Source organism: Phacochoerus africanus, chromosome 15 (genome assembly GCF_016906955.1).
Source record: "Phacochoerus africanus isolate WHEZ1 chromosome 15, ROS_Pafr_v1, whole genome shotgun sequence".
NCBI classification, from domain to species: domain Eukaryota; kingdom Metazoa; phylum Chordata; class Mammalia; order Artiodactyla; family Suidae; genus Phacochoerus; species Phacochoerus africanus.
The window spans coordinates 39,515,677-39,529,149 of record NC_062558.1 but is presented as its reverse complement, the minus strand read 5'-3'; the positions used below and the strand labels follow the sequence as shown (position 1 = coordinate 39,529,149).

The following is a 13,473-nucleotide window of genomic DNA, read 5'->3' as shown; positions in this document are numbered from 1 at the left end:
TTCCCGGATGTCTTCACCACAGGTTTTTACTGTAATGAGGAAAACGTTCCAGCCAAATCATTCTGCAAGTGCCATGCAACTGACCTGAGAGTACCATGTAATCCAGACCCCAATTTGCTTACTCCTCTTCCAACTGAGTTAGTAGTATACAGGTAAAGACCATCTGCTGTGAGACAGCGTCCCAAGTCAGCATCTGAAAGCATTTTTTCACAGGTAAATGATGTACATGTTTTTTCTAATGAGATTATAAACATGCTTTTTCTAATGAAAAAGCCACTCGGAGGCTAAGTCAAAGATAGTCTCCCACTTTTAAACTAAGTGCTTCAATGTGACTTCCAGGGGAGATCATTTGAACCCCCAAATCATACTCCAAAAGGCATACAGGATCAGGGACCGAGATCAGGAAAACAGGTTGGTAGTTAATTAGCAGAAGAACCTGGTTTAGTCTGCCAAAGGTTTTTTTCTTTTGAACAGCAAAAATACATTCCTATTCATAATGTGAAAAGACTAACAATATAATACTTTCCCTAATGATTCTGTAATTAAAAAGGTGTGAGATTTAAGAGTTTGGGCAATTATTAGTTGACCTTGGGCCTCTTTGAGCTTCAGTTTCTTTCTGTTAAGAGGAAGATATGTACCTCAAGAGTTACACTGACAGTTAAATGAGACAACATAGGTAAACACCTACACGGCTCTTTGGTACAACGCCAGTGCCCCGTAAATGACAAATGACTATTACGTTGACACACTAACGATATATACATTGAACTAAAATCTGCTCCTTGTGGGTTTTCCATCTAGAGAGCCTAATTTTAAATTTCAGGAGCAACACAACACAAAAGTATAATGTCTCTTCTACTAAAAAACAACAGTTATGTTTCCCCCTAGCTATATATTCCCCAAGCTAAAATAAACAGTGTCTTTCTGAATGATAGCAAATGGTTTGCTAACATATTCCAGAGAACTTACCTTAAAAAGAGAGCTTATAAAAAAAACTTTCAGGAGTTCCCACTTTGGCACAATAGGATGGGCTGTGTCTCTGTAAGTGCTAGGGAGCAGGTTTGATCCCCTGCCCAGCACAGCAGGTTAAATGATCCAGCATTGCGACAGCTGCAGTGTAGGTTGCATCTGTGGCTCAGATCGGATCCCTGGCCCAGAAACTCTACATGCTGCAGGGTAGCCAAAAACTTTGTGTTGTTTTCAAAAATAAATCCACCTACTATGTTTAAGTGGAGTTTGTCTATTACTTATCCTGTTAGAAAAACTCCAATATCATAGCTCTCAAATTAGCACTGAGTATGTAGTTACCTTAAAAATTCAGTCTACTAATCCAAGAAACTTGTTCCTATTAGTTCTTTAAAAAGTTTAAGTGGGTAATCATTTTCAAAATATTAAATATTAAAATTTCATTCTTTAAACATTTTATTTTAACTTAAAACTTACAAATATACATTTATCCACTACTCTTTAGATTAAGGCCAAGGCCTTTTGAGTATAGGTCTGAGCAGGAGTGGGAGTGAAGGGGACAGAATAAACAAGATTGTTAGAATTGATACTTATTGAAACTTGTGTGATGGGGATACAGAGTTTAATATAGTAATATAGTATTTTCTAGACTTCTGTATATGTTGAATGTTTCCATGTTTTAAAATTATTACAAGAAAAACTTCCTCCAGCCAGAAGCAAAACCAAGGGTACAAGAGGGTGAAAAGCACACAGATCAGATTAATACCATCATCCTCAGTAATAAATTACTCCAAAGGAGAAACTAAAAGGTATAAAAGAAAGTGGTCTTGATTTTGTATTAATTTAGGCATTGCAGGCTTTTTACTTCTGTTAACTTTCATTGAGTCAGTGAAAGTAATTACTCACACCCCAAATTTTTGACTGTTCCCCTCACCACTTTTACATGACTATCTTGAAGACAGAGTGTACCATGAAAAGGCACAGGCACCTGCCTGAGAGGCACAGGGATGGCCCATTGCTTAGACAGCAACTGATGCCTTTATAGTTACCTGGGAAAGCTGCCCCCATCATGAATGTGAAAAGAAGGAGTGGGCAAAACAGACTCTGAATCCCACCCTAATTTCTTAGAGAACACCAGTTTCTTAGAGATTCACTTTGTTGAGTCTTTCTAAAGCACTCCATTTTTTTAATGGAAACAATCTCCCAGGGTTTTAAAAATTCCTACTTTATCAGCTACATAATATTTAATGATATAATCACACGCACCCATTACAATAACAAACAGGTTTGGAAGCAAGGCGGACTACTGGCAAGCCTGCAACTCCAAAGGAGGGAGCAGCAGGGCATAGGTTGCCACGAAGAGCCTACTGGCTTCATGGGTTTGGTGTGCCGCGACACCTGTCAGTATATCTACCAAGTGAATAAAGAGGCCTAATTCATCAGCAAGTCAGTTAAGTGCAAGTCATTTTAATGACCTTCTTCCATTTTCGCTGAGATCACAAGATAAACAATGTGTAATACTCGTGAAATTGTGTAAAAACATTTTACTCCAGTCCACTTTATTTAAAGGAGATACTTCATAATTCATGCTCCTTTGAACAATCTCCTTTTTTTGCTTTTAGGACAGGAGGGTTCACTGATACACACACAATAAATTATTCAAAAAATAGTATCAGGCCACAAGACCTGATACTAGATTTGTGGACATAAAATTCAACTGAAGGTTTCCCATGCCCAAATTCAAAAACCTAGGAACCAATTTCAGTAACTCATTCTTCCTTGGCAGGAGTTTATGGATGACCTTTTCCCTAGCAATAGTAAAACGTATCCACTTTCTTACCTCACTGAGTATCAGCTTTTATACTTTTACTGATAAAGCAGACAATGAACACACTGTATAGGAACTTTGAGCTCTTAACTAAAAGGAACACAGAGTTAAATCTAAATCTTTTGCAATAATGATCTAAACTCTTTTCACATCTTAAATTCAATCACGGGACCAAAGCCCTTATGTTACCTTTACTTTCAGAACTGGAGCCAGTGTTGCTATCTGGCGCAGGCAACATGTCTTCATACCCCCATGATACTATGTGTTTGCCCCCAAGCAAACAGGAGGGGGATCCAGGCCCCCCTTCCAAAAGCAACAGCCTAAAAAGGAAAGACAGAATTATAAAGACACTGAGACTATCCATTGCAGCAAGAAAAGTCTACTTACCAACTCCGGGAGCAGGAAACTAAAAACAGTTTTACACAAATATATCCAAAGAGACATTCATGATATGTATATTTTTAAATTTAAAAAATTACAAAGTGGTATTCACAGAAATGTTATAATAAAATTGTAACTGTGTAAAATGTATAAATGTATACATTTTACATGTTTATGTGTGTGAGAGAGAAAGGGAGGATGGAAGGAGGGAGGAAGACAAAGAGGCATGAATTGAGAAACAGACACAACACATATAACATTAGGACTGGTTATCTTTGAATAATGAGATTATGAATGATTCTCACTTTCTACTTTATACCTTAACATATTATCATCTCAAAATCTACAAGAATTCATGACGAGCTATTGCATTTTTTAAAAATCCACAAAAGTTAAAAAATGAAAAACAACATCCTCGGGAGTTCCCGTCGTAGCTCAGTAGTTAACGAATCCGACTAGGAACCATGAGATTGCAGGTTCGATCCCTGGCCTTGCTCAGTGGGTTAAGGATCCGGCATTGCTGTGAGCTGTGGTGTAGGTCGCAGAAGCGGCTCGTATCCCACGTTGCTGTGGCTCTGGCGTAGGCCGGTGGCTACAGCTCCAATTCAACCCCTAGCCTGGGAACCTCCATATGCCGTGGATGCGGCCCAAAAAATAGCAAAAAGATAAAAAAAAAAGATGAAAAGAATAACATACTTATTTAAAAATATGAATCATTAATTGATTAAAAGAAAAGTTTAACAATTTACTTATCAAAGGAGCTTCATATACAAGTCTCCCTTGTGTAGAAGGAGGATAACGATTCAAAGTGACAACTTACCTGTACAGTACATCGGCTACAGGCAGGGACCCTAGATCAGTCTGTTTCTGTAATAGATGAACTGTGTGAACAAAAGTTTTCAATGATCCCCTAAAAATAAAAGGAGAGGACAGAAAATCATCAAAAGTGAAACGTCAATTAATAAGGTTGTTAATATTAATTTTTATTAACCACATGGGAAGATTCCAAAATGAGTCTGCTTCCGCCAATCAGTAGATGTGTCATACAAATTAACAAAATATACTTGATTCTTACCATGCCACTTATGCTATCCTTCTTGTATCTGCAAAGGTAAATAATCTTCCCCTAACATAAAAGTTCAAAACATAAAGCCCAAGCAAAAAGAACATGTAGCTATTATGCCTGGATATGGTTCCATCAAATCAGTCTTTAGAGAAGAGGTCGTATTTAAAGACTAATGGTATTTCTAGGCTTAATTTTTTTTTTCTTTTTAGAGCCACACCCCTGTCACATAGAGGTTCCCATGCTAGGGGTCAAATTGGAGCTGGAGCTGCAAGCCTACACTAGAGCTCACAGCAATGCCAGATCCTTAACCCACTGAGCGAGGCCAGGAATCGAACACACAACCTCTTGGTTCCTAGTCAGATTCGTTCGCACTGCACTGAGCCACGACGGGAACTCCCAGGCTTAAATTTCTTTTTTTTTTTTGGTCTTTTTTGTCTTTTCTAGGGCCACACCCAAGGCATATGGAGGTTCCTAGTCTAGGGGTCTAATCAGAGCCATAGCCACAGGCCTACACCACAGCCACAGCAATGCCAGATCCGAGCCGCATCTGTGGCCTACACCACAGCTCACCACAACGCCAGATCCTCAGCCTAGTGAGCAAGGCCAGGGATTGAAACCGCAACCTCAGGTTTCCTAGTCGGATTCATTAACCACTGAGCCACAACGGGAACTCCAAGGCTTAAATTTTTAATATCTTTGTTGAGTTCCTCCATTTTACAGATCATCTCACCAAACTCCCATCACATTAAATATGACCAAAAAGGGAGTTTTCACTGTGGCTCAGAGGTAAGGAACCCGACTAACATCCATGAGGATGCAGTTAAATCCCTGGCCCCACTTGGTGAGCTAAGGATCTGGTATTGCTGTGGTGTGGCTCAGGCCAGCAGCTGTAGCTTGGATTCAACCACTAGCCTGGAAACTTCCCTATACCTAGAGTGTGGCCCTAAAAAAATAAATAAATAAAAGAAAAACTAGGAAGGGATGAGCTTTTTTTTTTTTTTTTTTTTGTCTTTTTCCCATTTCTTAGGCTGCTCCTGCAGTATATGATGTTCCCAGGCTAGGGGTCTAATGGGAACTATAGCTGCCAGCCTACATCAGAGCCACAGCAATGCCAGATCCAAGCCGCATCTGCAACCTACACCGCAGCCCATGGCAACACCGGATCCTTAACCCATTGAGCAAGGCCAGGGATCAAACTTGCAACCTCATGGTTCCTAGTCGGATTCGTTAACCACTGAGCCATGACGGGAATTTCAAGGGAGGCATGAGCTTTAAAAAAAAATGACAAAAAAAGAAAACCTTCAAATAATTAATACTTTGTGCTGAGAGGTGTTCCTTCTGCTTCCCCTGGCTGTGAAGTATGCCATGGTAATGCCAGCAGAGCTCGTCAACACCCAATTTCCTTTTGGTTCCCAAGGCTTGAGGCTCTTCGAAATCTGCAATATGGTCAGCAGGATTTAAAAGGTGCTTTTAAGATGCACAAGACTTAGCTGGCCAGATCCCAAGTATAAATCACTACAAGAACATTTCCTGAACTAAATGATCGCTGGTATCAGATGGGCTGACTTAAGATTGCTGCCTTATTCTCTTAGCCAAGGCTTTAATTGCTAGGTATCATATGCCTAAGCCCCCAAAGAAATGGAACACCTAACAGAGGACCAAGGAGGCCTAGGGTCCTCCTCTCAACTGCCACTTTCACTACCTCTGGTGTTCAAAAGAATCAAAGCCAAAGAGCCATATAAGGCAGGGAGGCAGCAGAGCGAGTATAAAAGCCCAAGTTGGGAGTCAGGACCCCATGGGCTCTGAAACCTGGCTCTGCCACTCACAAGAGGCACCAGCTCAGTCCTGTCACCAAACTCTTGTGGGTGTTTGCTTCTTCATCTGCCCAATATGGATACCTCCTTGGGGTGCAATGAGATTAAAATAAAAGGGCAAAAGCACGCCGGAACATTTAAAAGTATTAAACCAACTATAAATTATTATTAGCTGCCAGATTCAGATTTTAGGAGCAAAATTTAAGGAGTTCCCTGGTGGTCTAGTGGTTAAGGACTCACTCAGCATTGTTGCTGCTATGGCTCACGTTTGATCCCTGGCCTGGGAACTTTTGCATGCCATGGGCACAGCCAAGAACAAGAGTAAGGAGTTCCTGTAGTGGTGCAGTGGAAACAAATCTGACTAGGAACCGTGAGGTTGTAGGTTCAATCCCTGGCCTTGCTCAGTGGGTTAAGGATCTGGCATTGCCATGAGCTGTGGTGTAGGTTGCAGACGCAGCTTAGATCCTGCGTGGATGTGGCTTTGGCATAGGCCAGCAGTTGTAGCTCCAGTGCGACCCCTAGCCTGGGAACCTCCATATGCCGCAGGTAGGGCCCTAAAAAGCGAAAAGCAAAGAAAAAGTAAAATTTCAACTCCTTCTGTGGCTCCATGACACTTAACTCCTACAAAATCTGCCTCTTTCCTCCTTCCATTGCATTCCAGACACCCTACTCACTTTGCTGTCCTTCAGCTGCCCAAACACAGAAAGAGGATCAGAGTTGTGCCACTTGCTTCTCCTCTTGCCCTGTCGCTGTGTGTGTGTGTGGGTGGGTGGCTCTCTTTTATCATCTAGGCCTCAGCTCAAATGTCTCATCTTTAGTAACCTTCCCTCGTATCTCCAGCTAGCAGTGGCCCCCACCTCCACTTAAGTCATTCTTTATAAAAAATATCCTGGCTTGTGTTCTTACAGTGAATATCCCTCTCTGAAATTATCTTACACATGCATTTGTTGCTAATTGTCTGCCTCTCTCACTCTCATATGAACTTTGCAATTTTAGGGACTATCTTGCTCATTACTATATCCCCATTGCCTAGAAGAGTCCCTTGCATGTGATAAATGAGCAATAATGATTGACGAAATGAAATCCACTCAACTGTAAGATTAGAGACCATGAGTCACTATTTCCCCAAGACCCAGCAAGGTCCTGGCACATCAGAGATGTTCAATACATGTTAGTTGGTTGAATGAATACCCTCAAAATAATTTTTTGGAATAGTTGCTCTGTCTTTGAAAACATCAATCTCAGAAGTTTAATAATATGCTCCTAAAGAACTTCATTAGGAGTTCCCATTGTGGCGCAGCGGAAATGAATCAGACTAGGAACTATGAGGTTTTGGGTTTGATCCCTGGCCTCGCTCAGTGGGTTCAGGATCTGGCATTGCCGTGAACTGTGGTGTAGGTTGAAGTCGAAGCTTGGATCTGGCATTGCTGTAGCTGTGGCATAGGCTGGCAGCTATAGCTCCGATTTGACCCCTAGTCTGGGAGCCTCCATATGCCGTGCACAGTGCCCTTAAAAAAAAAAAAAAAAAAAAAAGGAACTTCATTAAAGGAGATGATCTGGGAGTTCCCAGTGTGGCTCAGAAGTAACAAACCCAAGTAATATCCATGAGTATGCGGGTTCAATCCCTGGCCTCACTCAGGATTCGACGTTGCTGTGAGCTGTGGTGTTGGTGGCAGATGCGGCTCGGATCCTGTGTTGCTGTGGCTGTGGCATAAGCTGGCAGCTGCAGCTCAAATTTGACCCCTAGCCTGGGAACTTCCATATTCTGAAGGTGCCACCCTAAAAAAGAAAAAAAAAAAAGATCCAACACTGAAAAGCATGTGACTTCTGAGGTAAAGTCCAGAATAAGGTAATGATGTTAGTAATAAAATGTAAGAGCCATCTAAAACAAAAACACACACCCAAGAAGAAAATAAAAACACTCATTTCAACAATTCTGCAGACTGGAATTTGGAACCTCAGGTACATGAAGCAATTTCAGTAACTATCTGTTAGTTTAGACTAAATTAGGGCATATAATTTTAAAGTGAGTTTTATAATCCTACATTCTATTAAAGCATTTGAAACTAAAGAGCTAATTATTCCAAACATCCTACTAATGTCTAAAGATTATTTATTTGTTTTGTTTTTGCTTTTCAGGGCCACAACTGAGGTATATGGAGATTCCCAGGCTAGGGGATGAATCAGAGCTACAGCTGCTGGCCTATACCACAGCCACAGCAATGTAGGATCCGAGCCTCATCTGTGACCTACACCACAGCTCAGGGCAATGCTGGATCCTTAACCCACTGAGCGAGGCCAGGGATTGAACCCGCAACCTCATGGTTCCTAGTCAGGTTCATTTCCACTGTGCCACGATGGGAACTCCAAGATAGGACTATTTAAAAGCAAAATTTCCCAAAGAGGGGTTTTTGCATTAATAACAAATCTATTTAGGGCTCAAAACTATCTCCTGCAAATCTAAAAAAAAAAAAAATCCAATATAAAGCCTTTACAGGGACACTTATTTCAGTACCATCCCATAATGTTTCCAGAATTAAGCTCATGTCAGGATTTCCATAATCAACAACAGTCTTCAAGGATCCAAAACTAGGCTATGATAGTTTGCTCAGGGCAAAGAAACTGACAATAAATACTGGTGCCATTTTGCCTTAAAAATAGCTTGAGATTCAACCACTTGAAAGTCGACTTTGCGACCACAAAAATAGGGGAAGGAGTCTTATAGCTATGAATTTTATTATCCCAAGAAGAATTTTCCCACATATGCTCTGCTAACAAAAGGAAGAACTCAATCCAAAAATAATAATAATTCTGAAGGGAGAAAGGGACAGATGTCAGACTATGGTCCTAATTGGTGCCCGGACAATTAGGTTAGAGGATAGCAAAGGTGGTGAACCCTTTTCTCACAAATATGTGATAATGATCACATGGTTTGCTGGGCAGGAAAACGTAAGAAAGCCTCTCCTGGAAAAATAATTCCAAGCACATTTCCTATTGACAGTAGATCAATCACATTATCTTACACAGGAAGGACAGCACACTATTAAATCTTGACATATACAGAGATCTTTCAATTAAATTGATGGAGCCAAGCGTCAAGGTCCAGAAATTTGTGACCGAGTCTAGGTGAGTAATAACCCATTCAACTCACCAACACACTCCTTATAGACATGCATGGAAAAAATTAAAAGTTCTACATACTTTTCGACAGTCCTTCCAGTAGAAATACAGATATAACATCATCCACTAACTACCTGATGTAAAACACTAATCATCTGAGGGGGAATAGATAATGGCAAGTGTTGATTCTTCATTTTAAACTGCTTAAGCTACTACCACGGTATAACAGAAAGCAAAAGCTTCTTTTTAGGGCCACACCCAAGGCATATGGAAGTTCCCAGGCTAGGGGTTGAATCGGAGCTGAAGCTGCCAGCCTATGCCACAGCCATAGCAACTCAGAGTCTAAGCCTCATCCACAACCTACACCACAGCTCACAGCAACATCCTTAACCCACTGAGCAAGGCCAGGGATCAAACCTGCATCTGCATGAATACTGATCAGGTTTGTCACTGCTGAGCCACAACAGGAAAACCAGAGAGCAAAAACTTGGGTTTCCAGCTCCAGTGCTAAGTTTTAGTGAAAGCATCTTATACACTGTTAAAACTGTGAAATTCAATGCTAAAAACAAAGAAGGCCTTCTGAATTCCATCGAACACACTTGCCCTCTTATTTACTCACCCACCCCAGGCAGCAGCCATCACAAAGTCACCAGTTAGTACCTTTAATTTTCCTTACCTGGCACATGCCAAAGCTACCAGGGCAGCAGCAGCATTTTCTTTTTGCTTATGTGGGATGTGACAGCCTGTGTCAGAAGTCTCCTCTAGCCAAGAGCACAGCAATGTTTCAATTCCATTGAGACAGTCAGCAGGCTCCTTGGTCAAGCTCAAAGGCTGGCAGTCACGAAGGCAGTTCAATAGCACCTCAGCAGTTATGTTACAGAGAGAAGGGTCTGTTCTACTCTGGGACTGAATAAGGGGGAAGACCAGCAGGAGCCCCATCCTTGATGTGAAGGGAGCTTGCTCGGGTTGCTGCAACAAGCCCTGGCGTTTGAGCAGAGCCAAAGTTTCTTCATCACCTGAACTTTCCCTTTCATGCTGTTCTTCCAAGGCCAGCTGGCGCTGGGCGTTCCACAGTCCTCGCAAGGCATTCAGGCGGTACTCCAGCAGGCGGGCATATGCATTGCTCTGATTCCCACAAACAGAGCGCAAACGTTCTGCTAATTCCGTCGGGTTCTTGGTCTCAAATGTTAAAATCTAAGGAGAGAACCAGCAGAGAAAAAGTTCGCATGTACTGGTTTCACCACTGCTCTCATCTATGGAAACAAGTCTACCCAAAGGTATCTAAAAACAAATCCACATAAAAAAATCCTTTTCATTGTGGCAAATAGGAAAACATGTGCTTTTAAACATACACTTGCTGATGAAGATTTTTTTCCTGGCATTTCTGCTAACACTCCTATTAAAAGTGAGATTAAGCTGAAAACTGTATAAAATGAATAAAGGAAACTGAAGGTGATTCAAAGAAATGGAAAGATATCCCATGCTCTTAGATTAAAAGAATTAGTATTGTGAAAATGGCCATAGTACCCAAAGCAATCTACAGATTTAATGCAAGCCTTATCAAATTACCCACAACACTTCTCACGGAACTGGAACAAATAATCCTAAAATTTATATGGAATCATAAAAGGCCCAGAATTTCCAAAGCAATCCTGAGGAAAAAGAACAAAGCAAAAGGCATAAAGCTCCCAGACCTCAAACAATATTACAAAGCCATAGTAATCAAAAAGCATGGTATTGATGCCAAAAAAAGACATATGATTCAGTGGAACAGAATAGAGAGCCTAGAAATAAACCCACACACCTATGAACAATTAATCTTTGATAACAGAGGCAAGATGTACAATGGGGAACAGAGTTTCTTTAGCAAGTGGTGCTGGGAAAATTGGACAGCAACATGTAAATCAATGAAGTAAAAACATAACCTGGGAGACGGGATTAAGATGGCAGAATAGAAGGACTGGAGCTCAACTTCTCTCCTAAAAACAACAAAATTCACAACTAAAGACTGAAAAATCTCCACCCAAATGGACCGGAAACCCATACCCTACTCCAGAAGAAAAAGAGGAGGCCACATCCACAGGTAGAAGGGGTGATTTCGTGATATAAACAATCCCATACTTCCCGGGTGGGAAGCCCCACAGACTGAAATCTAACTGGCTCACAGAGACTCACCTACAGGAGTGAGAGTTCTGAGCCCCACATCAAACCCTCACATGCTGGAATCTGTCACTGGGAGAAAGAGCCCCTGGAGCATCTGGCATTGAAGGCCAGCGGGGCTTGTGCGCAGGAGCTCCACAGGACTGGGGGAAACGGAGACCCCGTTCTTAAAAGGCACACACAGACTTTCACGGGCACTAGGTCCCAGGACAGAGCGAGGTCTCCCCAGGAACCTAGGTCAAACCTGACTACAGTTCTTGGAGGACATCATGGGAAAACAGGGGTGAATGTGGCTTGTTGTGAGGGAAGGACATTGAAGGCAAAGCTCTCAGGAATATTCAGCAGTTGCCTTTCTCTGGAGGTGGCCATTTTGGGAAAATCTGGCCCCATCCGTCAGTCAGTGCTGAGAAGCCCCAGGGCAAACAACAATCCAGGTGGGATCACAGCCCCACCCCTCAGTAGACAGGCTACCTAAAGAGCCTCAGGCACACAGCAGCCCCTAATCCCATCCAGAGACTAAGCCCCACCCACCAGAGGGATTAGAATCAGCTCCACCTACCAGTGGACAGGCATCGGCCCCTCCCATCAGGAAGCCTACAGCAAGCCCCATACCAACTTCAGCCACAAGGGGGGCAGACATCAGAAGTAAGAGAGGCTACAGCTCTATTATCTATAAGAAGGTCACCACACCAAAAGCCTATAAAAATGAAAAGACAGAGAACTATACTCAGATGAGGGAAAAAGAAAAAACCCCAGAAAATCAGCTAAGTGATCAGGAGATTCTCAGCCTCCAGGAAAAAGACTTTAGACTGTTGATGCTGAAGATGATGCAAGACATTGGAAATAAACTGGAGGCAAAGATGGATAACTTACAGGAAACACTAACCAAAGAGATACAAGAGATGCAAAATACAATAACTGAAATAAAAAACTCACTAGAAGCAGCTAACAGCAGAATACAGGAGGCAGAAGAACGAATAAGTGAGGTGGAGGACAGATTAGAAGAAATTACGGATGCAGAACAGAAAAGAGAAAAAAGATTGAAAAAAAAATGAAGAGAGTCTCAGGGAACTCTGGGACAATGTTAAACGCACCAACATCAATATTATAGGGGTGCCAGAAGGAGAAGAGAGAGAGAAGGGGACAGAAAAAATATTCCAAGAGATAATAGCCGAAAATTTCCCTAACATGGGAAAGGAACCACTCACTCAAATCCAGGAGGCACAACGAGTACCATATAAAATAAACCCAAGGAGGAACACACCGAGACACATAATAATCAAACTGACCAAAATTAAAGACAAAGAGAAAATCTTGAAAGCAGCTAGGGAAAAGAAACAAGTAACATACAAGGGAGCCCCAATAAGGTTATCGGCAGATTTTTCAGCAGAAACCCTGCAGTCCAGAAGAGAATGGCATGATATACTTAATGTGATGAAAGGAAAAAACCTCCAGCCAAGAATACTCTACCCAGCAAGGCTCGCATTCAGATTTGAAGGAGAAATCAAAACTGTCACAGATAAGCAAAAGCTGAGAGAATTCAGCAACACTAAACCAGCCTTACAACAAATACTAAAGGAACTTCTCTAGGCAGGAAAGAAAAGATCAGCAACAGGAAACAAAAATTCCGCAAATGACAAGGCTCACCAGTAAAGGTATATATACAGTAAAGATACAAAATCATCCATGCACAATTATACCATCAAAATCAGAAATCATGAGAAGAGGTGGCTACAAATGCGGGACACCGGAGATGAACTTGCAATGAAGAGAACAACAACTTAAAACAATCTCATATACATATAGACTCTTACATCAAAACTTCAGAATAACTGCAAGCCAAAAATCTACAACTGATACATAAACAAGGAATCTCTGGAGAAAAAATATATCTCACAGTAAATAAGTGCATAATCCACTATGAAGGGGGTCATTTGACATCATTCTTAGAATGCTGAAGTCTTCTTAGATCTGATTCTTATTTCCTCTCCATCAAAGAACTTATGATAACTATAATTAAATAATGCCACTGTACAATTAAATAATACAGTTCTACAATTGTATTATTAATAACCATTTCTCTCCATGGTACAATGTAAAGTCTATAATGTCTTATCACATCACCTAGAATGGTATAA

At 41.4% G+C, this 13,473-nt stretch overlaps 1 protein-coding gene across 6 annotated transcripts in view; it reads right to left on the bottom strand.

The window, feature by feature from the left end:
• The window catches only part of HECTD4 (HECT domain E3 ubiquitin protein ligase 4), a 209,247-nt gene that overhangs the window by 135,474 nt on the left and 60,300 nt on the right, over positions 1–13,473 (bottom strand). For all 6 annotated transcript variants that reach the window (XM_047760399.1, XM_047760396.1, XM_047760397.1 and 3 more), the window contains exons 2-5: positions 9,852–10,369; positions 3,996–4,085; positions 2,984–3,114; positions 85–193 (exon numbers count right to left, since the gene is read on the bottom strand). In XM_047760399.1, the coding sequence (XP_047616355.1) occupies positions 85–193; positions 2,984–3,114; positions 3,996–4,085; positions 9,852–10,369 (848 nt within the window). The remainder of the gene's footprint in view (positions 1–84; positions 194–2,983; positions 3,115–3,995; positions 4,086–9,851; positions 10,370–13,473) is intronic.